The sequence below is a fragment of the Lynx canadensis genome, chromosome A3 (genome assembly GCF_007474595.2).
Source record: "Lynx canadensis isolate LIC74 chromosome A3, mLynCan4.pri.v2, whole genome shotgun sequence".
NCBI lineage: Eukaryota > Metazoa > Chordata > Mammalia > Carnivora > Felidae > Lynx > Lynx canadensis.
In genome coordinates this window covers 45,978,060-46,003,139 of record NC_044305.1, presented here as the reverse complement: position 1 = coordinate 46,003,139, position 25,080 = coordinate 45,978,060, and the positions used below count along the sequence as shown (strand labels likewise).

The 25,080-nt window shown below is 37.8% G+C and overlaps 1 protein-coding gene across 1 annotated transcript in view; it reads right to left on the bottom strand.

Moving 5' to 3' along the window:
* The window catches only part of XRN2 (5'-3' exoribonuclease 2), an 80,622-nt gene that overhangs the window by 45,976 nt on the left and 9,566 nt on the right, over positions 1-25,080 (bottom strand). Inside the window, exons 2-16 of the mRNA XM_030310206.2 lie at positions 18,657-18,784; positions 18,463-18,574; positions 15,948-16,059; positions 14,367-14,425; positions 14,201-14,290; positions 13,274-13,346; positions 13,095-13,145; positions 12,478-12,635; positions 11,388-11,462; positions 11,168-11,301; positions 11,011-11,068; positions 10,820-10,927; positions 6,436-6,480; positions 4,690-4,821; positions 1,036-1,154 (exon numbers count right to left, since the gene is read on the bottom strand). Of these exons, the coding sequence (XP_030166066.1) occupies positions 1,036-1,154; positions 4,690-4,821; positions 6,436-6,480; positions 10,820-10,927; positions 11,011-11,068; positions 11,168-11,301; positions 11,388-11,462; positions 12,478-12,635; positions 13,095-13,145; positions 13,274-13,346; positions 14,201-14,290; positions 14,367-14,425; positions 15,948-16,059; positions 18,463-18,574; positions 18,657-18,784 (1,454 nt within the window). The remainder of the gene's footprint in view (positions 1-1,035; positions 1,155-4,689; positions 4,822-6,435; positions 6,481-10,819; positions 10,928-11,010; positions 11,069-11,167; positions 11,302-11,387; positions 11,463-12,477; positions 12,636-13,094; positions 13,146-13,273; positions 13,347-14,200; positions 14,291-14,366; positions 14,426-15,947; positions 16,060-18,462; positions 18,575-18,656; positions 18,785-25,080) is intronic.

Below are 25,080 nucleotides of genomic sequence, written 5' to 3'. Positions count from 1 at the left end.
CATTTCTTAATAGAAGCATTTCTACCTTGACTATTCTCAGCACTGGGATTACACAATAAAGTACTAATAAATCAAGTTAACTATTAAGCTGGTATTGATCAAGATGGCTACACAATAAAACAGAAAACATACTCTAAGAGGAAAATCCAGAGTTGCAGAAACAGAGGATCAGGTAAATGTTCAATCACAAGTCACCAAAGATCTCAGAATCTGACATCAAAGGACGTTAGGAAAATACAGAACCATATATGACACTTGAGAAGTTTCTCATCATAAATGCAAACATACCATCCACGTCCTATAAAAGAAGCATGAGTTGTGGACCACTATTGTTTAACTTTGAAATATATCATTTTGCTAAATTCTTAATTAGTTATAATTATTCAGATTGTTGGCCTTTTGCACTTGGAACACAGGGTTCAAATACGGATTTAATTACATGAGAGGCTGTTAATCTTACATAATGATCTCAAATCTCTGGATAAAGAATCAAAATTTCTCATTACAAATTTCAAGTATACAGCTAAAGGGAAACTTCCCTGTCATGAAATATAATTGTACAGATCCAAGTCTGTGGTTTTAAAAAATATACATGTTTATCTCTTTTGCATATTTCATTTGAGGAAGAACCTTTCCAACTGAGATTAAAGCAAACTATATTAAGTATCCAAGTGTAACTGAACTTTCTGTGTTAAGCAGCCTGAAGATTTAATCTCAAAACAGTAACATTCAGATCACATAGTCAGAGCTAAACACCTCATGTCTAGCCGATCTAGTGCCTGGTCTCAGAGGGAAAAGTGGCTTGGAGGACAAAAACCTGCACGCATACTAATCTAGATACTTAGGTTTAACAGCTATAGCTTACACATCTCACTGGAATTTACTGACTATTCTAACCCTCCACATTAATTACTGGTGGATAAAAAGATCACAGGCAAGCATCTGAAGGCAATGCTGCTCTAAGCTAAATAGCATAATTAGACAGCATCTATTTCAGCAATTTGATAACAAAGTGTTACCAAAAAATGGTTTCACCTGACATTATCCTCTGGCTCAGGTTCACTGTCACTGTCTTCTGCTTTTCGCTTAATTCCTCCTATCGGAGATGGGGAGCCATCAGAAGTGAAACTTGTATTAGGAGACACTGAAGGACTCTGCAAACAATTATAACATTACACAGAAAGGATTTAATTATTCATGTCACACAAGAAGTTACATCCAACTGCTGTTACAATCATGCTTCATAATACATTTTTTAAAGCTATTAAATAGATACGGTAAACATATTTAGAAAATACAAAGACTGATCTTGGCCTACGCCACTTCTTCAAAAAAGAATAATATAGTTTCAAGCTTCCTATGCTTAAACTCAAAGGAATCTGAATATTATCAGAATAAAAATTATTTCAGAAGAAAAAAGAATTTAATCTTATAAATTTTTAAAAATTATAGGGCTTGATTATTTTTTCTTTGGTGGTTCCTCACATTATGAATTCACAACCACTTTATACCAAACAAATAGCAAAGTTGGGAGGGGGAAAATATAAATACATAAATTAATTATATACAATATAATCAATGCTGGAGACAACGAAGTTAAATGGTAAGTGCTCAACCTCACGCAACCATCAGGAAATCAACAGTTTAAAGACACTCTGCCAAGTAAGTGATAAAATTATTGATAATGTTTTAAAATTCAATGTACAAGTAAAAATCTATCAGTAACTTAGAAAAATGCAGATTTAGTATTTCAAAGACTTAGATACCACTTTAAATTCAGTATTATCTTCCCTTTGTAACTAACTCAGGAAACACAGTGAACACTCTAAAGTATTTCAGTATTTCATTAAAAAATTAAAATTTCCTGCAACTTTAGTTTTTCATGTTATGACCAAAAACACAAGTGGCAGAAAAGGTTTTAATGATAAGGTTTTTCTTCTGTTATACAGAGTATATTAGATGTTGTGAGTAAACTGAATTATTTTTAAATTACTTTATGAATGCAGTTTACACCATAGGTCAAAAAAAGTTACAACAAAGCAGAGCTTATAACTTTCTTTTAAAAATGTATAATTTCCATTTTTTTCATGATACTATATGGCCAATACGTTAAAAAAAAACACACAAAACTATAAAAATAAATTCAGGAAGGTGCGGTTGTACTTGAAACTGAGATGGGTATTTTCAGTCAGACAGATCTGAGTTTGAAATACCAAGTCCAACCTTTATAGCTTATACAGCCTTAGACAATTTACCTCTGTTAGCCTCAACCTGAAATGGGATAATGTTCTCTTTGGAGGTTATTATGAGGATTAAAGGAAAATGATATGAACAATACGTATGAAAGATCAACAACACAGGCTGCCTACATGGCGTAAGGTGGGTCACCTTTCAAGAAGTCATCACTTTTATTTTTCAAACCCAACACTAAATCCATTTGGATTAAATTATGAGATGATATTCATAGCAATCATCTAAGTACAAAGAAGTTGGATAAAAAGCAAACTTTCCCAAACTGACAAACAAGATAAAAAAAAACAAACAAACAGAAAACTATCTTTAGATAACAAATACAACTGCAACAGAAAACAAAAAGAAGTAGCTTGTTCTTTAATACCAAATCTCTACTGCTCTTTTTTTGTTCTCTCTCTACCAACAAAAATAGTCTTTCCTGAACATACCAGATTTATACCAATTTATTCAAATTCCTTTTTATTTTTTTTTTTAATTTTTTTTTTCAACATTTATTTATTTTTGGGACAGAGAGAGACAGAGCATGAACGGGGGAGGGGCAGAGAGAGAGGGAGACACAGAATCGGAAACAGGCTCCAGGCTCTGAGCCATCAGCCCAGAGCCCAACGCGGGGCTCGAACTCACGGACCGCGAGATCGTGACCTGGCTGAAGTCGGACGCTTAACCGACTGCGCCACCCAGGCGCCCCTCAAATTCCTTTTTAAAAAACTTTTTTGCAATCAAATTTTATCAAATGGCTGCAGATATAGTCAAACCATACTTTTCAGAATGCAAAACTTAAAAACACAGATTTATGAGGAAACAGAAGCCAGCTAGTAAAACATTAACAACGTTGACCATCAAGTAGACACCACTCAATACTGGACATGTCCAACAGCTTAAAAAAAAAAAAACAACACAAACTCTGTAACTCAAAAGGCACCCTTTAAATGAACTGGTAATTCAGCCTGTGATTTCCTTAAATTTATAACATTCTAGATGAAAAACCCTCTACGCCAAGACTCCAACAGAAATAACTGTGTCAAGGGGAATTAAGATAGGATCAAATAAGCAACCTAATCACCAATCTCCCTATTCCTACTCCCATGGCAGACATTATTAATCAACGGTGGGTCTAGTCCTGTGGAGCTTTAGTATGATACTGGAATCTCTCTCAAAGCAATCACAGCTGGCCAAGTTTAACTCTGCCATACTCCCTGGGATTAAGAAAAAAAGCATTGTATCATCAACATGGTGTCTGACAATACAAGTCACTTAGTTCCACTCTGTGGAGAAGGCAGTCACTATTAAATGATGGACATCAGCCTTTTCTGTTCTATTCAAGTGTCTCATCACAATCCTTCACTGACCCTCCATATCCCACTGTTAATGGTGAAAGGAATAAGACAAGAACACAAAAATCAAACAGAACAAAAAACAGAACAGAAACCCAGGCCGCTTCTCTCAGGAGATGCAAAATCTCAGTTCCCAAATTCCAAATCTAAGGTTCTAAAACTTCAAAATGGAAACTGGCGAGAATATAAATCAGTCTCCTAGTATGGCAAAGACTCCACAAATAGGACTGCCCTGTAATAAAGGATTTGAGCATAAATAGGATAACAGAATAATGAAACTTAAATATCAAAACTTATACAATTTCCTTGAATATAACAAAAATTTACACTAGATCTCAAGCCTTACAAAACATATTTCCTCTCTCTATAGTACACATTTTCTCTCTTATGCCTACCAACCTGAAATAAGCAATCATTTTGATTATTTGCTGTCCTTCAATTCGTGGTCTGTTCCCTCACCCCTGCTGCTGCCCTGTCATGTGCTCTGTGCTCAGTGTTGCCACTGAACAACAGGACGCTACTGGACAGAGTACAGCCTTGCTGGCTGAGATGATCTGCTTCTTCAGTTTGGATCACCAAGTTTAAACAAGGAAGGACTGCAGGTGGCAAATCCATTCAGTTCCTGAGTTTCTAAGTACAGAGCAACCAGAATTTGGATAGCGAGAGCTACCTTAAAATATATATTCAAATCTATTCCATTCCTGAGTTGGAGGGTAAGGGTTTGGGCAGTGAGAAGTGCTTATTTTTGACAGACTGGGATTATTCTGTAAAATGTCCATAACTGATCCCTGGAAAGAAAGGGGAAAACCATTTTTCTCTCTTGTCCCCTTCAAGCTTCTAGCACCCAGTACCTTTGGTTGCATTACAGAAACCCTACAGCCTCTTAGCTATCTATATTTGCATGCATTTTCTTTTCTTTCATGTTATTTAGATATTTACATATTGATAATCATGGATTCAGCAAAGTTAAAAATATCTCAAGGCAAAAGAAATTGAGAAAACTACAAAACAACTCCAGGCTGAGTAACAAAATTCACACACAACTGCAAGAGACCTCTGATGGTCACCACTTTTCAATGCCACATGAAAGTAAGTCACTTACAGAGTTATTCTGCATCCTCATTTCATAGGCTGCTTGTCTTGGATTACTGGCTACTTGAGAACCTGGTGAATTTCTTGAACCCAAGGCATGTGGGGTTAATATTCCACCAGGAGAGAAAGCTGGTTGATCTCTCTAACATAAGTGGAAACAAATGTAGAAATTAAAATTACATCACAACACAGATGACAGGAAGAAAAGAAGGCAATGGAACAGGATTCTCACTGTAAGCACTTAAAGGAGGAACTGGATTTGTTAGCATTTACAAACTGTTAGCACAATTTGATCTGATGGTAACTCACCCTGTAAACAATATCCTGTAACATTTAATAACTGTTTTAAAGTACATAATACATTGTTCTGATACACAGAATCTACTCATGTCTCACTAAGCTATTCTATGATTCCTGACAATTTCAAAACACATTCAAGAAACAATTTCAGGCACATGAAAATAATAGAACTATTAAGGTTAAAAAAACTAATCAAGAGTTTAATCTATACTTAGGAAAAACCATTTTTATTTACCCTTCACCTAGCTAGAATTTAACTCTTCACTTCCAATTAGAGCTGTAATTAGTGACAGTTGTGGCTGACTGATACAACACACTTGTTACACAGGTACTGACTGAAAGAAAATAGCAATACATAAGGTAGAAATCAAATATGCCCCTCTGAATCTAGTGGTTTTGAACATACCTGTAACAATAAGGAACTCTACTTTTCTCCCTTCCAGAGTCCCCAACTTGCTTACTTCTAATAAAATATAAAAATAAATGGGGTGCCTGGGTGGCTCGGTCGGTTAAGCATCTGATTCTCGATCTCAGCTCAGGTTATGATCTCACAGTTCATGGGTTCAAGCCCCGCATCAGGCTCTACGCTGTCAGCACAGATTGTGGGATTGTGTCCTTCTCTCTCTGCTTCTCCCCGACTTGCTCTCTATCTCTCTCTCAAAATAAATAAAAATAAACTTAAAAAATATAATAATAATAGTAATGATAATAAAAGGCAGTCCTTAAACTCCATGAGTCTAGTAAAGAAGCAAGAAAAATAAGAACTAAAGAAGTAACTACAGAGCATTATGCAAGAAGTAAGAAAACAAGTATCACAAGCAAAAGCAGCAGAGTTCAGAGAAAGGACTGCTAATCCTGGATGAGGGTGGAGGCCTTAAGAGAGGCCCTGGTGGAAAAGCTAAGATGTGAGGGAGTCGTGAAGTCAGAAATCCACTCGGAGCTAGCAAGTGCAGGCAATGCTCTGAGTCAGGTGGGACGTGATACATTCAGAAGACAGGAGGGAAAAGCCGGGCAGCTACAATCAGACCGGATCAGAGTACATTCTGCATGCCAGACTGAGACAGAAGTGGGTTCTGAGGGAACTACAAAAATCACGGGTCATTTCCAAGCAGAGAAACAACAGTTTCAGGAAGATTAACCTGACAGATGTAGACAGAATGCAGTAACTTTTAAGAGGATATAAAGGGTTGACTGCTTTTATTACAGAAACAATACCTGATAATGACAAAAAAATTCAAATAGCTAAGTGCCCCATGCCCATCAAGTGCATCCTTTCAGACTCCAGAGCTTAGAAAAAACACCAGCATTCTTTCTCTAGGCAAGACAGCAGCTGGGTAGACATTATGTCCCTAACCAATTCCTATTAGAGAAGAAATAAAACAACTGCAATGAACATCTTTCTCCCAAACTGTAAACTTAGGCTATTGCCCATCTTACGAAATTAATTAAAACTCACCTTCATTCTCTTTCTTTTTTCTTTCTGTCGTCTTCTAAAACTGTCCTAAAAGTATAAAATCCACATATTCTGTCAAATAATTACACAAAAATGTCAGAGTTAAACATTACCAGGAATGATTTGGGAAACAATTTAAGTTTTAAAGGAAGACCCCAGAAACCTAGACATATATAATTAAACTAGGCAATGGACCATATGTTCAAAGTGCTGTTTATCAGAACCTTTGACGGACACAGATCATTCTAAATGGAGTTTAGATTTAATTTGTTCCTCTTAATTTTTTTCACTTAAGCTTTTGACATCATTTCAGGAAAGAATGCAAGTCATGACAAAGACTCTTGGTTTCACCCTGGAGCAAATAGGCTGTCAATATGGAGAAGATGCAAGTAAGTAAGAAAACAAATAATTCTAAGTTTTAGCTGTATACAATTAATAACCAAGATGTCCATTTAAAAACAAACTGACAATTTAATAATGAGCTTGTGTTACCTAAAAAGGGCTTGACAGTTCCTAATTCTGTAGCATGCATGGCACAGAGTGGGTAAAGAGAGAAGTGGGGCTCTATACAAACATCACCCCCCTGCCCCACACACCAGGTTCTAAGAAGTCAATCTAATGAAAGAAAGGAAGGAAATTCAGATGTCTGCCCTGCTCATTCTGAGCCAATTTAATCCACAAGAAAGGGTCCACTCTGCATGGATTCTTCCCCTCCGCTCATTTTCAAAATGTAGTCACGGTTTCAATTAAACAGGATTTGGGGTTGATCTTGTTTCCCACTAACTGTTTGGCCATTCAAAGGCCTCCCTGGCCCCAGCATTCCTCCCATGCCCAAGATTCTGTGAGAATCAAGGCACTGGAATGTCAACTGAGGTCCTATGACAGCCCAAAACAGGGGCTAGAATTACTGTACTGACCGCCACCTTACTAGCTGCACTTCTCTGCTCTTCCAGATCAGTAATGCCAACTGTAAAACATCCTTAAATAAGATCTTTAATTTGTATTTTCTGTCAAAAGAGAAGCTGAATGTTGGATATATGGTGAATGACTACCTTAAAACCTCCTAAGATATGAAATGCACCAACTTCTTTAAACAAGATTTCCTCTCCATCTTTAATGAAATGTCTCTTATCTAGGGCACCAATGAGCTACAGACTGTAAAATTCACTAGTCAGTTTTCAGTCCACATCTGACCATGACTCTCCATCTTGAATCATGCTCTTCACTTGGGTTCCCAGCCACTACACCCACCTGGTTCTCCTCTTTCACTCTTGCTGCATGCCTTTGCTCCTTGACTCCCCAACCTCTGTTAGTGTTCCTCTGTGCCTAATACTTGGACTTTTCTACTCTCATGAGAATAGTCATCTGGTCTCATGGCTTTAAACACCATCTAAATGGTGATGAGTCTCCAACCAGGACCTCTCCACCACCTCCTAGTCTTCTTTATCAGTTACTCAGACCATTTTTCAACTGCTCAGACAAAAATGCCTTGGAGTCATTCTTTATAACTTTGCTTCTCTCAGCCTAACATCAGCCAATCCAGTGGCTCTACCATCAAAACATATTCAAATTTCAACTACCTCTTATCATCTCCACTGCCACCATGCTGGCTCCCTTGGATTGCTGCAAAAGAGCCTCCTACCTAGGCTCACTACTTCCATATAGTCTCAATACAGCAGCTAGAGTGATCAATCCTTTCACATGTGCCAGATCTTGTTACTTCTATACTCAAAGCCCTCCACTGATGTAGAATGAAAGCTAAGTCCTCATAATGACCTACAGGATCTTCCCAGAATGGGCCCTGAATCACTGTTCTGATCTCTTCTCCTGTCACTTCCCTCTTGTTTCCTCTGCTCTTGACATACTGGGTCCTTACTGTTCTGTCAATATCCTAGGTACACTCCCTACAGCCTCTGCACAGCCTATTCCCCCCGGCTTGAAATGCTCTTCTTACAAACACCTGTATAGTTTACTTCTTCACATTCTTAAGGTCTTCTTCAAAGTCATCTGTCAGTGAGGCCTTCTCTAATCACCTTTTCTAGAACTGCAATGACCTCATATCCACCTTCCCAGATATTTTCTCACCTGCTTTAATTTTCTTCATGGCACTCATCACTAACATATTACATACTTTACTTAATTTTTGTGCTTATTGTCCACTTCTGGAAGAACGTAAGCTCCATAAGATCAGGAATTTTTGTCAGCTTTTTTGTATTTTTTTTGTTACGTCAATGACACTCAGAATACTATCTGGCACATGATAAATACTTAATAAATATTTGCTGAATAAATGAGCATTTGTGAGATAAGACAAACATAAAAGCTTATAAAATAAAAAGCATCACCTTCAACTGCTCAATTTTAGTAACAAATATTGATGCATCACTTTTCTACCATCTATTTTGTGCTATGAACTCCTCTGGAAATCAGTCAAAAGCCACACACTTTCCAGGAAAAAAACATATACCCGGATACTTTTACATTGAATTTCTGAGGGTTCATAAATTTCCCCCAAAGACCAACCTTGCTGATGAACACTGTATGATGTCAAGGAACACCAAAAAAGATCCAAAGCTGTAAAATACCCTCTCTGCTAGTCCAGTTGGAAACCATATTAAGTATTTTGGTATCTATCAAATCCCATAATCCTGCTCTAATGCCAAATATCACCAATATTTATTAGTACAAAGTCTGCTAAAGCCATGTAAGAGCGCTGTTCTAATAAAAGTTTTTATATCAAGTAGTACACAGTACATACATTTTTTTTCTTAAGCGTAAATGGAAGTGGGTCAAGTGGAGCCACTGTAATTGTTGATGATTTAATTAAAAATGGCTATTCTGGTAGACATTTGATATCCCAAAGTTAGTTCTGTTATTTGAACCTTACATGTGAAAATTTCTTGCCACCACAGTGGATTACCAAGTACCAAAGGCTTCGGAAGGAATGCTTACAGTCCACTCACTTTGCTACATAAAATGGTACCCAAAGTTCTAAGAAAGAGATCACCAGCTACAGTAAAGAAAGTTGAATAAAATATTGTCAGATATAATGACATGTTTGAATCTGACAGGAGGTCACAAAGCAACACAGCAATATTACTATATTGCTATTTGCTCAAAATAGGCCTATGAATTCGCTTAAGATCTGAAAGGACTTCCTTCATTCTCTAAGAAGCTATTATCTGCTCATTTTACCCACTGTTTGCCTTGCCCCCCTTAACCCTCCCCCACAACGATCCTCTAAGCCCTTCTGCCTTCAGGCTGCTGCCCTTCCTCCTCACTGACTCCGAGGGCCTCCAAACCCCTGGCCACAGACTAGGGGCCTGTCCATCTTTTTTTTTTTTTTTTTTTTTAATTAACTTGTTTTATTTTCAACTTTTTAAAATTTACATCCAAATTAGTTAGCATATAGTGTAACAATGATTTCAGGAGTAGATTCCTTAGTGAGGGGCCTGTCCATCTTGCTTGGACACCTCAGACAACACAAATGGCTTCTCTTCTCTTTAGGGATTTCCTCCCCTCTCTCTAGAACTGGTCCCTCCCCCTCCTTAAATGTCCATGTTTCTCAAGGTTTCTGTTGGAGGCACTTTCACTCCACACAGGCTCCCAGGGACTTCAAGTTCACACCCATAGCTTGAAGTACCCCCCACCTGCTAATAGTTCTCCAATCTCCTTTCAGAAGACTTCTGCCCTGAGCTTTACATAAATCCATCTAATTGCTTCATGGACTTTTTCCTCTCCAGTATCCTATGGCCTCTCAAACTTAGTATCTCCAAAATCAATTCAATTTCCATCTTGTCCCCACCCTAACCTGCTCTACCCCAAGTGCTTGCTATCTCAGTGAATGGCACCAGGAATCTCCCAACTGCCTGAGCCAGAAACCCAGACTTCTCACCTAAGCATTTACCCTATCACATGTAATCAATTTCCAAGTGCTTCCAAGTGCTTCTGCCTTGGCTGATGCAGTCCAACCCTGATTCCCTACACTCTACTACCAGAGTACAAAGTTCCTTGGTCTTAACCTGTCTTCCAGGGCATAAATATTTCCTATAAAACATGGCAGCCACAAGTTCAATCCCAGCATTCTTCGAGTGTTGGCATCCTCATTTCATAGCCTACTGATCAGACAGGTGTTTAGATTTATATCTTAAGATCATGAAGAGAGAAAAAATTACAATGCAACTCACACAGTGTATAATACATAGTTCCACACAGCAAGCATCACAACCTTTATAAAATAAAGCACTGACCACTCATGATTATGTTGGTGTTTGATACACTATAATAATATAAGAACGCACTCAAAGAGGTTAAAAGTACAATCACAGGATCATCATAGCCTATTAGAGACAGGAGCAATTTAGCTACTGCAATAGAAACACTTTACCTCATCATCTTTTCTCTTTTTAAAAATGCTATCCTCAACTTCACCAACTGCTAACATGATCATCTGTACTCTTTGCAGATTGACATAACCACTTTCTGTAAGGTAACCCTGTAAGTGATAAAATACATGTAAAATGATCTTCTTATAAAAGCAAATACTTCTGTTTTGAAATTATTCAAGAGTGAACTTACCCCAGTTTTGTGTACCACATTTTTGTATATGTTAACCAAACGGTCAATTGCACCTTCCCTGCCACCAGGAAACAAACATTACGCATTAGGACCAGTGTGCACTGTAAAGGCAAGACGGCTAAAACACTAGTGTGAAAACTTACACAAACACACATACCTAATTTCTAATGATGGCAGGTGAGGAAGGAAGTCATTTCCCACAAAGAAGCACATGAAGACCCAGTCATCAATGCTCCTCTCGACATCAAATGTGAATGGTAGGCTGGCCATGGTGAGCTCTCTTTCCAAATACTACAACGAGAAAGAAATGCTGCCATTAAAGCTATCAAAAGCCACCCTGCTTCAGAGCACCGATCCCAGTGTTTACTGCTACATACCTCACGAAGAACATTAAGACGAAGGAAGATAAATTCTCCTTCTGCACAAGGAAGACTATCTGCAAGTTCATCATGCTGCAGGAAAGTGAATCAAGATTAAACAAGTATACTCTAAACCTTCTCATTTTTCCCAACTCAATAAATATTGTGACTTTCTCTAAAGAGAAATTTTACAAGTATTAAAAAAAATGGAACTCACCAAACCATCTTAAAAAATTATCCATAATCCCAATCACACCTAGACCAGGGATCAGCAAACGCTTTTGCAAAAGACCAGATAGTAAACATTTTAGCCTACAGGACACACATATGGTCTCTGTTGCATATTCTTTCATGTTTTTCTTTTTACAACTCTTTAAAAATGTAAATACCATTCTTAGATCATTTGTCAAATCTGGAGGGCTGTAGCTTATCAACCCCGACCTAGAGCCAGCCAATATTAAGGTATTTCAAGGTATATGCCTCTAGACCCTCCTCTGTGAATATACAGTATATTTTTTACCTCCTTTTTTCACTCAGCATGTCTTTTAAAGAGGCACCATATTCTTAAATCAGATAAAAAATCCATTCAAAGGGGACTGAATATAATCAAGTGAACCCAAAATATGTAGGAACTAGGGGTAACTTAAAAGTATCAAGATTAATATATTTGATTTATACTTCTTTTTAAGAAAAATAACCATCTGAAACAAATACTTCTATAAACAAATCATGTACAAGAAGCGTTATTAACTAGGAGACCTAAGACTCGTGTAGATATAATAAGCTATGTTAGAAAAAACGGAGAGAGTAGAAAGAATGAATGCATGCATGCTTTTCAAACCGTGTTTCCTTTAAAGAGTTCCGAAAGACACAGTTCTGTGAGGGGTAACAGAGCAAGTACGTAAAAACTGAATCAACTAGTCGGTGCTCTTTAAAGTCTTTTTTTTATCCATTTTAAAAATGAAGCAACCTGAATATACTTAATGCCATTGAACTGTAAACTTAAAAATGGTTAAAATGGTATATTTTATGTTACATAGACTTTATTACAACAAAAAATAAAACAGAAAAATTTTAAATGACAGAACTACCATCTCAAAGTTCTTACCTTTCCCTTCTTTTCTCTTGGCAAACCTTCACAGTCCTTGATCTCATGTCCAAACTGATTACAAAGACCACATGGTTTGGGTTTGTTTGGTTTGAATTCTTCTCTAATGATGGTAAAGTTGGGTTCGTGTGTAGCAAGGCCGAGCATAATGAGATCAGCTATCAATCAACAATGACAAAACACTGAACAGTAAGCACTTCGAGAAGACCCTACCACAAACAACGATAGAGGACACCACCATGACAGAAGACACCAACACAAAGAAAAGCCCAAACACATAAATAGAAGTGGCAAAGCCAAAAAGCCAAAACTTCTTAGTAGTTCTCAGCTAACAAGTTGTCCTCCAGACACATGGGCACAGAATGTGGACTACCATTCAAGAGTCAACACTTGGGGAAACCTTCCATTTGAATAGCATGTGCAGCAGTATCAAAAGATTGAAAAATATATAAATAAACATTAATCACAGATTAAACAATACCAGTTCCTTCTCAAACATAAAATAAGCAAGGCATTTTAGAATTTCCAGGCAATCATGAATAATCCATTACTACACACAAACCCATCAGCTTGTTTTGCTTTAATCGAAGAGAATCAAACCCAAAGAATAAACTTACCATCTGCTCCACATAAGCAATGATGAGTGTTTGGGTCATGGTTAGGCTGGGCTAAAGAGGGAGGAGAAAGATGTATTATATTTTTATAAATGTATTTTATACCACAGGAATATATTTTCTATACAGTGGCTTATCTTTTTAATAGAACATATAACAAAATATTTATAAGGAAGTTTTACCTCTTTGTCGTCTAATATAATCCATGATTTTGTGTTCTCCTTCACCAGGAGCACTAGCATCAGATAAAATAACCTATAAAAAAGTTTTTAACACTTTCAGTTCATCCCCAATTTTCTAGCACAAAAAAATCAAAATTGAATACCTTAAAATTGGGATAATTCTACTAAGATAGTGTCATTAACTGGGAAATTTTCATAATATGTGTGTGTGTGTTAAACACCAAAACCGTTTCATTGGTAAACTTATTACATGGACTAGAAAAATGAAATGTTTTGGTCAAATTTAGCTAAGGAAGAATTGATCAGCTTACAAGTTTCTAGTATTCTCACTGCTACCCAAGGATACAGCCACAAAGTATATAAGCCCTGGGAGTAATCAATAATAGATACCCATTAAATATAATTTACTATGTCTAGTTTATAGTGAAACCATCTTTGTACTTAAAAATTACATAAAAGTTCTTCATTTAAATTTTACTTAAACACTTAGGAGAACACAGCTCTTCTTTAAAGGCAGTCCCATAACTTTAATCTTGCTGCCTTTCAATTTATAACAACAGAAATTTTAACTTAAAAATTGCTTTCCTGCATATATATATATACACACACACACCTATCTATCTATCTATCTATCTATCTATCTACCTACCTACCTACCTACCTACCTATCTATCTACCTATCACAGGTCCCATTTTAAAGCTTCACAGTGATGGTAAGAGGACAAAATTGGCATTGAGAGAAAATTCAGCAGTCTAAAACTGGACCATGCAGGGCACCCCATCTCTAATAACCCTGGAAGCTTCTCTTTCCTCTGACAGTCAACAGCATTTTACAGGGGGGGAAAAAAAAGACAGTATCAGTCAAATGAAAGTACAGCCTAAAATGATCACTCTTATCTTTCTCAAGTACCAAAATGTGAAACTTACTGTCAAGTTTTTCCACCCAGGGTCATTATTTAAACGATCAGCTATGTAATAGCGAAGGCATTTAGCAAGATTGTCCATGAACTCAGTTCCCTAAAATGATAGAAGGAAATAAATTAACCTACCATTTAAGAGTTAGCAATAGCTGGCAAAGTATGAGACTACTTACTGGTGTAATACAGTTGCTGTCAAATCTTTCTTTTATTTCTTCTGGAGGAAGGAAGCCACCTAGAGAAAAAAGAGGCAATGTTTTGTTCTCCCCATAAAAAGTGAGGTAAATTACCCAGTATTAAACCAGAACAAGAAAAACAACCAGTTCAAATACAAAAGAAAGGGAAGTGTTGTCACCTGAAGAATAAATGTTCCCCATTTTGGGAAGAAAGTAAGATTCATCCCTTCAAATTGAATACAACATTTAACATGACCATCAAACAATATACGGTATACAAAAAGATACTATAATATAGAAATATGAAAATTATGGTATTCTTCATGATGCCCTCAACAGCAGAACACACACACACACACACACACACACCACAAACACACACAGGTTAGGAGTTCTCATTTTGACTATAATTCCTGAGATAAAGGCACCTTAGAAAAACAAAATTAAAGTGCTGAGTTTATACAGCTTTATATGATAAGACATAAAATTATCACTTGGGATATAAAAGTCCTATTTGTCGTATTACTTTTTTCAAGACAAATATATTTCAAAACATCTTCAAGAAAGAAGACATCTTTAAAATCAAAGACTACCTTTCATAAATACAAACACGTTTTAGCATAGTAATCACAAGCTGCAGCTATAGTTACTATGCAGCTGCACACGTCTAGCAAATTCAAACAGAAAATGTATCATAATTGCAGGCCTGAGCTGACCATACTAGCGTATCCTTTTTCACTGGCAAAGTACACTATCCTCACCCAATGAATCATAGCTTTCTTGGTCTATCAGATTGCCTTACCTAACAAAACACCAAACAAATCATCCTGCTAAAGCCACACCCAACTCACAGGTAAGTGTCTCAGTAGAGAACCAGTCCCACTAAGTATCAGGACTCCCTGACCTTCCTCCCCTCCAAGACTGTGGCAACTTCTACCCATTAGTACCCACTTCTCTCCCTTATGTACCCACTAGGAATTCCAAGGCTCTAGAGGAACTACAAAAATCACCCCCCAAACCTCCCCCAAATCAAGGGAACCCTGGGTACTTCACTGCCTCAATGCCTGTTGCATCCACCTATACTGAAGTGTGAAAGCCTGTAAATATGGATCACATCATCCTGGGCCTCCTCTCACAGACCTCTGAGTTCCAAAAAGAAGCAATAAGCAAGCTACCAAGACTGATTTGAGGAAAATGTATACAAAACTGTAGCTTTCTACCAGCCCGCATAGAAAAAACAAATAAGAAGCACTCTTAATGTATCTCTCCTCTACAGATACATAAAAGTTAGCTGAAGAGCTGTGCTCACCTTGAAAGGGATTGACCATCTCCTTTCCCTACCAGAATTCCTTCCTTTTTATTCCCAAGTTTCCCTTTTACTACAGAGTTTGGAAAAGAAAAGTTTGTTAGTGGGAGTGACGGAGTCCACTAACTATTTTTGACAGTGAACATAAATCTTCCGTGGATATTCTGGATCCTAATTAAATTAAAATCATTCCTGTTCCGAGGGAAAATTCACACACCCTCCCCATTCTATATATATTTCATAAGAAATCCAACTTCGAGATGCATATTCTTTACCTTTTGACAGTATTTCTTCCCTGACTCGCTGCTTCTCCACTGCTGCTTCCATTCCTTCTTTTGATGCTCTGAACCTCCTGGAACGCTGCTGGTTCATTTTAGCACGCGGTGCCTGAAAACATTATTTCATAGTCCCTTGATGCTATTTGAAATATGTCCAACTAAATCTGTACATTATTTTCAATCAGTTGTCCTTATAAAAATAGTATACTAAAATGGAAAAGTAATATACATTATCCTTTCATGACAGATAACTCCTAAGAACTTAAATTTTGGACCAAGATCCTAAAAGCTGACCTCAGTCAGGTGAGTGACATGTCAAACAGACAAACATTCTAAGAAGCCACTTAATACTGCAGAGCCCACAACCCAATGCCACTTCCACTCGGTTATAGTCCTTCAAGGCACCCAAGAACAGCAGCTCACTTTATTCAAAGACCCAGCCAGCATGTGATGAGTAGTTACTAGTACATACAGGACTGGGAAGACCTTACATCCATGCCTGCCTAAAAGGAAGGATGGTCTCCACATGGGATTCACCATGCCCCATGAAAGCAACAGAAAACTACTTCTTAATCTGTAGGACCTCAAGGCACTTCCATTTTTTTTTAATTTTTTTTTTTAACGTTTATTTATTTTTGAGACAGAGAGAGACATAGCACGAACAGGGGAGGGTCAGAGAGAGAGGGAGACACAGAATCTGAAACAGGCTCCAGGCTCTGAGCTGTCAGCACAGAGCCCGACGAGGGGTTCGAACTCACGGACCGCGAGATCATGACCTGAGCCGAAGTCGGACATGTAACTGACTGAGCCACCCAGGTGCTCCAAGGCACTTCTATTTTGTATTTCCCACAATAAGGTAGGAATGATTACCACTCCGTCTCTACAAAGCAGGTAGAGAGGGAACAAGGTTTTAACAGGAAATACTTTTAAATCACTCTTACCAAATGTAATTTAAAATCACTGTGTAAGTTTGAATGAAGTGAACTGGACTCTAAAGTTTTTAAATTCCTGAACTTCGTTTTGGGGTTGGAAGAACTCTTGAGTATCCTGTCTACATAAAATAAATTATTTTAAATTCTCTTTAAATAGTTCCCTTTCCTACAAAATAGTTCTATTTTGTATTAAAACTATTAAATTCTCTTTAAATAGTTCCGTTCCTACACCTAATCTAATGTAAGTACCGAGTTCTTTGATCTACATTTATATTTAAACAAACCCATGTTATAGACACAAGTGAACAAACATGCAGACAGACATACAGACACTCATACAGATATGCACATAGTTTATACTTGACCTAGCAGTTAAGGATACACTGGATGTAAACTGACAGATTTTCTTCAAGAAATGTCACCAATGTGAGTCAGAATATGCTCCAAATAAGATATTCTTATCTCCTCTATTCTTTATTGCACTTTAACAGAAACTTAATAAGTTATCAAGTAGCTAAGATTTTTCATTGAATAAAAAGAACCTTACAGAAAAGTTCATCTTCTTGTACCCCAAGTTTTCTAGATTTTCAAAATCATTCTATTATCTACTAGGATTACTAAATCTAAAAGAAAGAGAGTCTATTTGTATAAAGCTAAATAAATTGTAGGGTTATAATTTACTTTAATTTTCCTTGAACTCTGATATATAATGTGCTGGTCATTTAGAAGCTAAGCTAGCTGGTTTATCATCCTAGGTCAGTAAGTAAGTTACTGCCCTCTTAAAGCATTCTGATGACTGCTCACTGCCTATAAGATAAAACCCAAATTCCTGAAGGCCTTCTCAAGTCATTGCTCTATTTCCCTTTCTGATCTAAAACACCTATGATTTCCCAAATTTGTCAGTGTGATTAAAGGCATGGCTTTGAGAAATCTGGAAGGCCTTCTTTCTTCCCATCTATTCCAGCAATTCCACTCCCCTCCCCACCTGTTATTCTTTATGCTTCAAGAAATGGGACAAAAGTGGAGCACCTGGGTGGCTCAGTCGGTTAAGCATCAGACTCTTGATTTCAGCTCATGTCATGATCTCATGGCTGTGAGATTTGGGTTCTGCACCAAGTGTGGAACCTGCTTAGGATTCTCTCTTTCTCTCCCTCTACCTCTCCCTCAAAATAAATTTAAAAAGGAAAAGGAAAAGGAAAAGGAAAAGGAAAAGGAAAAGGAAAAGGAAAAGGAAAAGGAAAAGGAAGGAAGGGGAGGAGACAAAAATTACTCCCCTTTCCTAATTCCCTTAGTAGCACTGATTTCCTCTTCCCTCAGCACCCTGCAGGTGTTATCTAGTACCTAAAGCCCACAAGTAAGTAACCTTGCTCATTTATCTCTGTCCTGTTAGTGGTAAGTCCTTCAAAAGCAAGGGCAGTCACCACTAATCCCCAGCATCTCACAATCTGGCACAAAACACTGACAGAACGATCAGGCTGTCTCAAATTCACCACAGTCAACCTTTACTGTTATTTAGCTGACTTTCCTTCTACACACTCAAAACCCAGCAAAAACAAAAACAGGATTCTAGGTGAACTTACCACTCCATCTATTGCCATATAAAGAAGTCGTCTTGGTCTCACAATATTGAAAAGCCTGTCAATGTACTCAAAAATTGCAACCATCATTTCATCCTCATTTTTCGGGGCTGGCCTAGAAGGACAAGCAGACGGTGTCATTTAATACAGTATTCCTCTGTAACTTTTAGTACCAGTGACAAAAATGGGTTACGTACTTGTCTTCAGGATGAGTACAGGGATGGATGATTCCATTCATATCCAAATAGAGATTATCAAACTCCACATCATTTGGATTTGGTTTACTGGCATCAACAGGAATCTTGACACCATTGCATTCTTTTGGCTATGAGGAAGTGATAATAGTAGTTTGATTGTTCAAGTCTAAAATTAACACATCCCAGGCTCAGTATGAACCCATGTTTCACCTCTGAATTGGAAACAAAACACTTTAAGTCATCTTTACATTGTAAGATGTTATTTTACTCCTTAAAGCAAATTGAAGCGGATATTTTGTCTGTGGAAAGTGGACAGCTATCAAACTCTCAAATCATTCAAGTGTCCAAGTGAGAAACCCTGGGAGTCATCTTAGAATTCTTTTCCCTTCCCACCCATTATCAGAAAGTCCTGTCAATTTAACCCAAAAGATGCCTCTCCACTTCATTTCCTCTCAGCCCCACTGCCATGGCTGTCACTGCATCACTCACCTCAAAGATCTGAATGGCCTTCATATGGACTGCTTCACCCTTAGACTCTCCTATCTCCAGGCAACCCCACAAGCGGTCAGAGTTTTCATTCTAAAGTACGAATGTGGCTGCATCTTCATCTTGCCTGAGGTTTTCAATGATTCCCAAGTACAGACCAATGAGCCTGGACTCTTATTAGCTTTCTGTCCTACCAAAGTACCATTCAGACCAACCCTATCTCTAAGTTCCTGGAAAACCCTCATGCATCCCTTAGTGCCTCTGCACACTGCTTCTCCTTCTGCCTCCATACCAACACCCAGTTCCTGAAACCTTATTAATTTTCCACGGTCTAGACCGAGATCGAATGTCACTTACTTTATAACTCTTTGGACAGATCTCTCAGAAAACTGCTCCTCCTTCTGTATTTCCTCAGAATTTTGCTTATTCACTTGTAGCACTTCCATGGTTTTACAATTAGGCATTCTAACTCAACTACACTGTGAGTTCTTAAAAAGATAAGCACTACATCTTACTCACTCCTGGAGGCACTCAATTGTATCTTTGCAATTAATACTACCTTTGTTTTTTTTCTAACAGTTTCAGCAAATGATAAAAATGAGATCATAGGAAATCACTGTTAATAAAATCATTTTTTAAAAAGTTCTGTAACACACATAAAACATCATTTGTAATAGCAAAAAACCATGAACTTAAAAGCCCATCATGGGGGCGCCTGGGTGGCGCAGTCGGTTAAGCGTCCGACTTCGGCCAGGTCACGATCTCGCGGTCCGGGAGTTCGAGCCCCACGTCAGGCTCTGGGCTGATGGCTCGGAGCCTGGAGCCTGTTTCCAATTCTGTGTCTCCCTCTCTCTCTGCCCCTCCCCCGTTCATGCTCTGTCTCTCTCTGTCCCACAAAAAATAATAAACGTTGAAAAAAAAAATTAAAAAAAAAAAGCCCATCATGTACATGCTACATCATGGATGAACCTCAAAAACATTCTGCTAAGTGGAAGTCAGTCAGTCACAAAAGACACAGAAGATTCCATTTATATGAAAAATCCAGAATAGATAAATCTATAGAGACAGAAATAGAGGAGTTTCAATCTGAGGGTGGGGCAAGGTTGAGGGAGACAGGAAATGAATGCAAATGGGGACAGCATTTCTTTGGAGAGTGATACAAATGTTCTAAAATAGATAATGTTGACTGTTACACAATTCTGTATATAAACCAAACCACTGGACTGTACACTTTAAATAGGTAAACTTTATGGTATATAAATTACATCTCAAAACTATTAAAAAAAAAGAAATAAAAATGAAAGGTCAACTTAATTAGGGGGAAAAAAGAGCCCACAGAATGGATTATGTAGATGTCCATATACTAAATGCCAGACACAAGTGAGATTCAAAAAACAGGGCAGGATGGTCACAAGTATATTGCTGGGCCAAAAACAGACAAAAAACAAAACCAAAAACACCAAGCTTCAGAAAAATATATATATAGTACCATTTATTTATTTATTTATTTATTTATTTTTAATTTTTTTCAACGTTTATTTATTTTTGGGACAGAGAGAAACAGAGCATGAACGGGCGAGGGGCAGAGAGAGAGGGGGACACAGAATCGGAAACAGGCTCCAGGCTCTGAGCCATCAGCCCAGAGCCCGACGCGGGGCTCGAACTCACAGACCGCGAGATCGTGACCTGGCTGAAGTCGGACGCTTAACCGACTGCGCCACCCAGGCGCCCCTATAGTACCATTTATAGAAAGGTATAAAACAGACTAATTATTGGTATTGTTCAGGGTGGACAGCCTGAAAAATGCAGGGAGGAGCTCTTGCCAAGAAGTGGGAGAACACAAGGGGCTCCAAGCCCAGAGAGGAGCTCAAGGGATAGCCTCTAGATGATCCATCAGCACCAGCAGCAGTAACAGCCAGGAGGCTCACTCAGGCCCTTCACTACCCCCTCGCTTACACTCAGGCTCCACAAGGACCAGGTAAGATGGGTGCTTGAGAGGAAGGGCAGTGCAGTACCCTGGCTGATCAGTGGGTCCCTGGAGGAACAAGGGGCACACCCACCCAGAGGGCTGGCAGTCTAGGCAGTTGTGCCTAGCAGGATGCCCACTCCTCCTCCACTTCATGGAGAAAGGAGTATATACATTCTAAACAGGCAGTTGATAAATTATCCTATATTTGATAAAAATGCCAAGGAATCAAGATAAAGATACTTTAAAAAGTAAAGATGATACAAATACACAAATAGTGAGTCTGTATAAAAATACATTCCATAAGCTTTAACGTAAACCCGTCAAAAAAATTTTTATACCAACCTTACAAGGCTTTCTGGCTCCTCAAATGTGAGGCAGAAACCACTACTGTTAGTCATAGTTAAGTAGATGTATTTTTGTTTACGCCTGCATAGCATTTAACAGCAACATCAGAAAAATCATGAATTATGCCTTAGATTCCCCTGTATTGAAAGTTCCCACTGTTGAAGTCAAATACCAAACTACAGAACTGAGTTTTAGACTCCACTAGTTAGATTTCCCAAACCAGCTAGTTTGCAGGAGAGAACCAGGGAATAAGATGGCTGAGACAAATACCCACTTTAATCTCAAAAACTAATCCCTGGAAGGATCCAGTGTGACTGCATTAGTTTGTAGAGAAATTTATGACCCAGGGCACTGCTGAAACTGACAGAGTAATGGGCCATAATTAGTAAAGTTTAACTGTTGGGTGTGATCAGATAGATGGGAGAGAGCCCTACCTGTACCACGGTCAGCTCAGGGTGGTTATGGGCGTGCCCCAAACTGCACCTCCCCAAGGAGCAATATTAGATGCATAATGCCATGAGAAAGAAACATAGCTCACTACAATAAGCTAGCTAGTAAATAAACAAGGAACACACAACAAGCCCTGGCATGGGGAAGGGAGGAGGCACCAGTACCTAGAAAGTGCTATATTATCTAAAATGTCCTGTTTGCAGCAAAAAATTACTAGGCATGTAGAAAAATAGACCAAGTATGAGCCATATACCAGGAAAAAGGCAGGCAGCAAAAACTGCCTGTGAAAGTGTCCACATGTCATATTTAACAGAAAAGATTTTAAAATAGTTATCATAAATGTTTGTAGAACTTGAGAGGAGTATGCCAATAATGTTAAAATGTCCACACCATCCAAAGCAATCTACAGATTTAATGCAATCCCTGTCAAAATGCCAACATTTTTTACAGAGCTAGATAGGAATCACAGAAGATCCCAAATAGCCAAAGCAATTTTGAGATAGACTAAGAAAGCTTCAGGTATCACAATCCCAGATTTCAAGATATACTTACAAAGTGATAGTAATCAAAACAATATGGTACTGTCACAAAAAGACACATAAATCAGTGGAACAGAAGAGAGTCCAGAAATAAACCTATGCATATACAGTCAATTAATATATGACAAGGCAAGAACATACAATTGATAAAAGACAGTCTCTTCAACAAATGGTGTTAGGAAACTGGCAGCTACATGCAAAAAATGAAATTGGACCACTTTCTTACACCTCACACTAAAATAAACTCAAAATGGATTAAGGACCTAAATGTGAGATCTGAAACCATAAAACTCCTGGAAGAAAACACTGGCAGTAATTCTTTGACATTGGTTGCAAAAACAGTTTTTTAGATATGTCTCCTCAGGCAAAGGGCAACAAAAGCAAAATTAAACTACTGGGCGGGGGTTGGGGGTAGCTGGGCATTGCCTGGATGGCTCAGATAGTTAAGCATCTGACTCTTGGTTTCAGCTCAGTTCATGATCTCAGTTTGTGAAAAAGTGAAAGTCAATGGATGGGGAAAGATACCATGCAACAGCAACCACAAGAAAACTAGAATGGTTGTTATACTAGTTATCAGACAAAATAAACTTTAAAACAAAAGAAGTTACCAGAAATAGTGCTATTTTATGGTGATAAGATGGTCAATCCATCAAGAAAATGTAATAATTAAAAACATACACGCATAGGGGTGCCTGAGTGGGTCAGTGGGTTAAGTGCCCAACTCTAGATTTTGGCTCAGATCATGATCTCCTGGTTTGTGAGATCAAGTCCCTCATGGGGCACTGACAGCATGGACCTGCTTGGGATTCTCTCTCTCCTTCTCTCTCTGCCTCTCCCCTACTTGCACACACTCTGCACATGCTCTCTTTCAAACTAATAAAAATTAAAAAAAAAAAGTGTGCAACTAATAACAGCTTTCCAAACCCAATGCAAGAAAGGAATAAAGATTACAGCTGGAATAAGTGAAATAAAGACTAAAAAATCAATAGAACAGACCAATGAATGAATCCCTCTCCTCTGCACCTCCCCTGCTCACTCTTTCTCAAAATAAATAAATAATAAACATTTAAAAACAAAAAACTACTGGGACTATACCGAAGTGCCTGCACAGTGAAGCAAACCATCAACAAAACAAAAAGGCAACCTACTTTATAGAAGACATTTACAAGTGATACATCCTATAAGGGATTAATATCCAAAATATATGCAGAACTTATGCAACTCAGCACCAAAAAAACCCAAATAGTCCAATTTAAAAATAGGCAGAGGACCTGAATAGACATTTTCCAAAGAAAGAATACAAACGGCCAACAGACACGTGAAAAGATGCTCGACACCACTAATTATCAGAGAAATGCAAATCAAAATCACAATGAGATATCATTTCATACCAGTCAGAATGACTAAAACCAACAACACAAGAGATAAACAAGTGCTGGTGAGGATGTGGAGAAAAAGGAACCTTGTGTACTGTTAGTGAGAATGCAAATTGGTATAGCCACTGTGGAAAACAGTATGGAGGTGCCTCAAAAAATTAAAAAAACAGAATTACCATATGATCCAATTAATCCCACTAGTGGGTATTTACCAAAGAAAACAGAAACACTAATTCAAAAAGATATATGTACCCCTACATTTACTGCAGCATTATTTACAATAGCCAAAGTATGGAAGTGAACTGACTGTCCGGATAAAGAAGTTGTGGTATACATACACAATGAGATATTACCTGGCCATTAAAAAAAACGAGATCTTGTCATTTGTAACAACATGATGGACCTAGAGGGTAAAATGCCAAGTGAAATGAGTCAGACAGCACAAGACAAATACCACGGGATTTCACTCATTTGTGGAATTTAAGAAACAAATGAACAAAGACAAAAAGACAAAAAAAACCCACTCAAATACAGGAACAAACTGGTGGTTGCCAGAGAGAGGTGGATGAGGGGATGAGTAAAACATATAAAGGGGGTTAAGAATGCTCTTATCCTAATGAGCACTGAGTAATGTATACAATTGTTGAATCACACTGTACACGTGAAACTAATACAACACCGTATGTTACCTATACTTCCATTAAAAAATAAGAGGGGCGCCTGGATGGCTCAGTCAGTTAAGCATTTGACTACTGATCTCAAGTCAGGCCCTGATATCAGGATCCTGAGTTCAAGCCCCACATTGGGTTCCACATTAAGCATACAGCCTACTTAAAAAATAAATAAATAGAATAAAATAAAACAAAATAAAAAGCTATTGTAAAAAATACTTTTTAAATACATGAAGCTTTTTAAAAAAATTTTGAGAGACAATTCAAAATATGTTCTCCAACCACAATGAAATGAAAATAACAGAGGGAAACTTGGCAAATTCATAAACATGTGGAAATTACACAATATACTCGTGAACAACCAATGGGTTGAAGAAATTAAAAGAGAAATTAGAAGATAATTTGAGATGAATGCAAATGAAGATACAACATACCAAAACTTATGCTATAGAGCCAAAGCAATGTTCAGAGGAAAATTTATAGCCGTAAATGTCTATATTAAGACAGACCTCAAATCCATAACCTAAACTTCCACTGTAAGACACTAGAAAAACAATTGCAAATTAAACCCAAAGCCAGCCAGAAAAA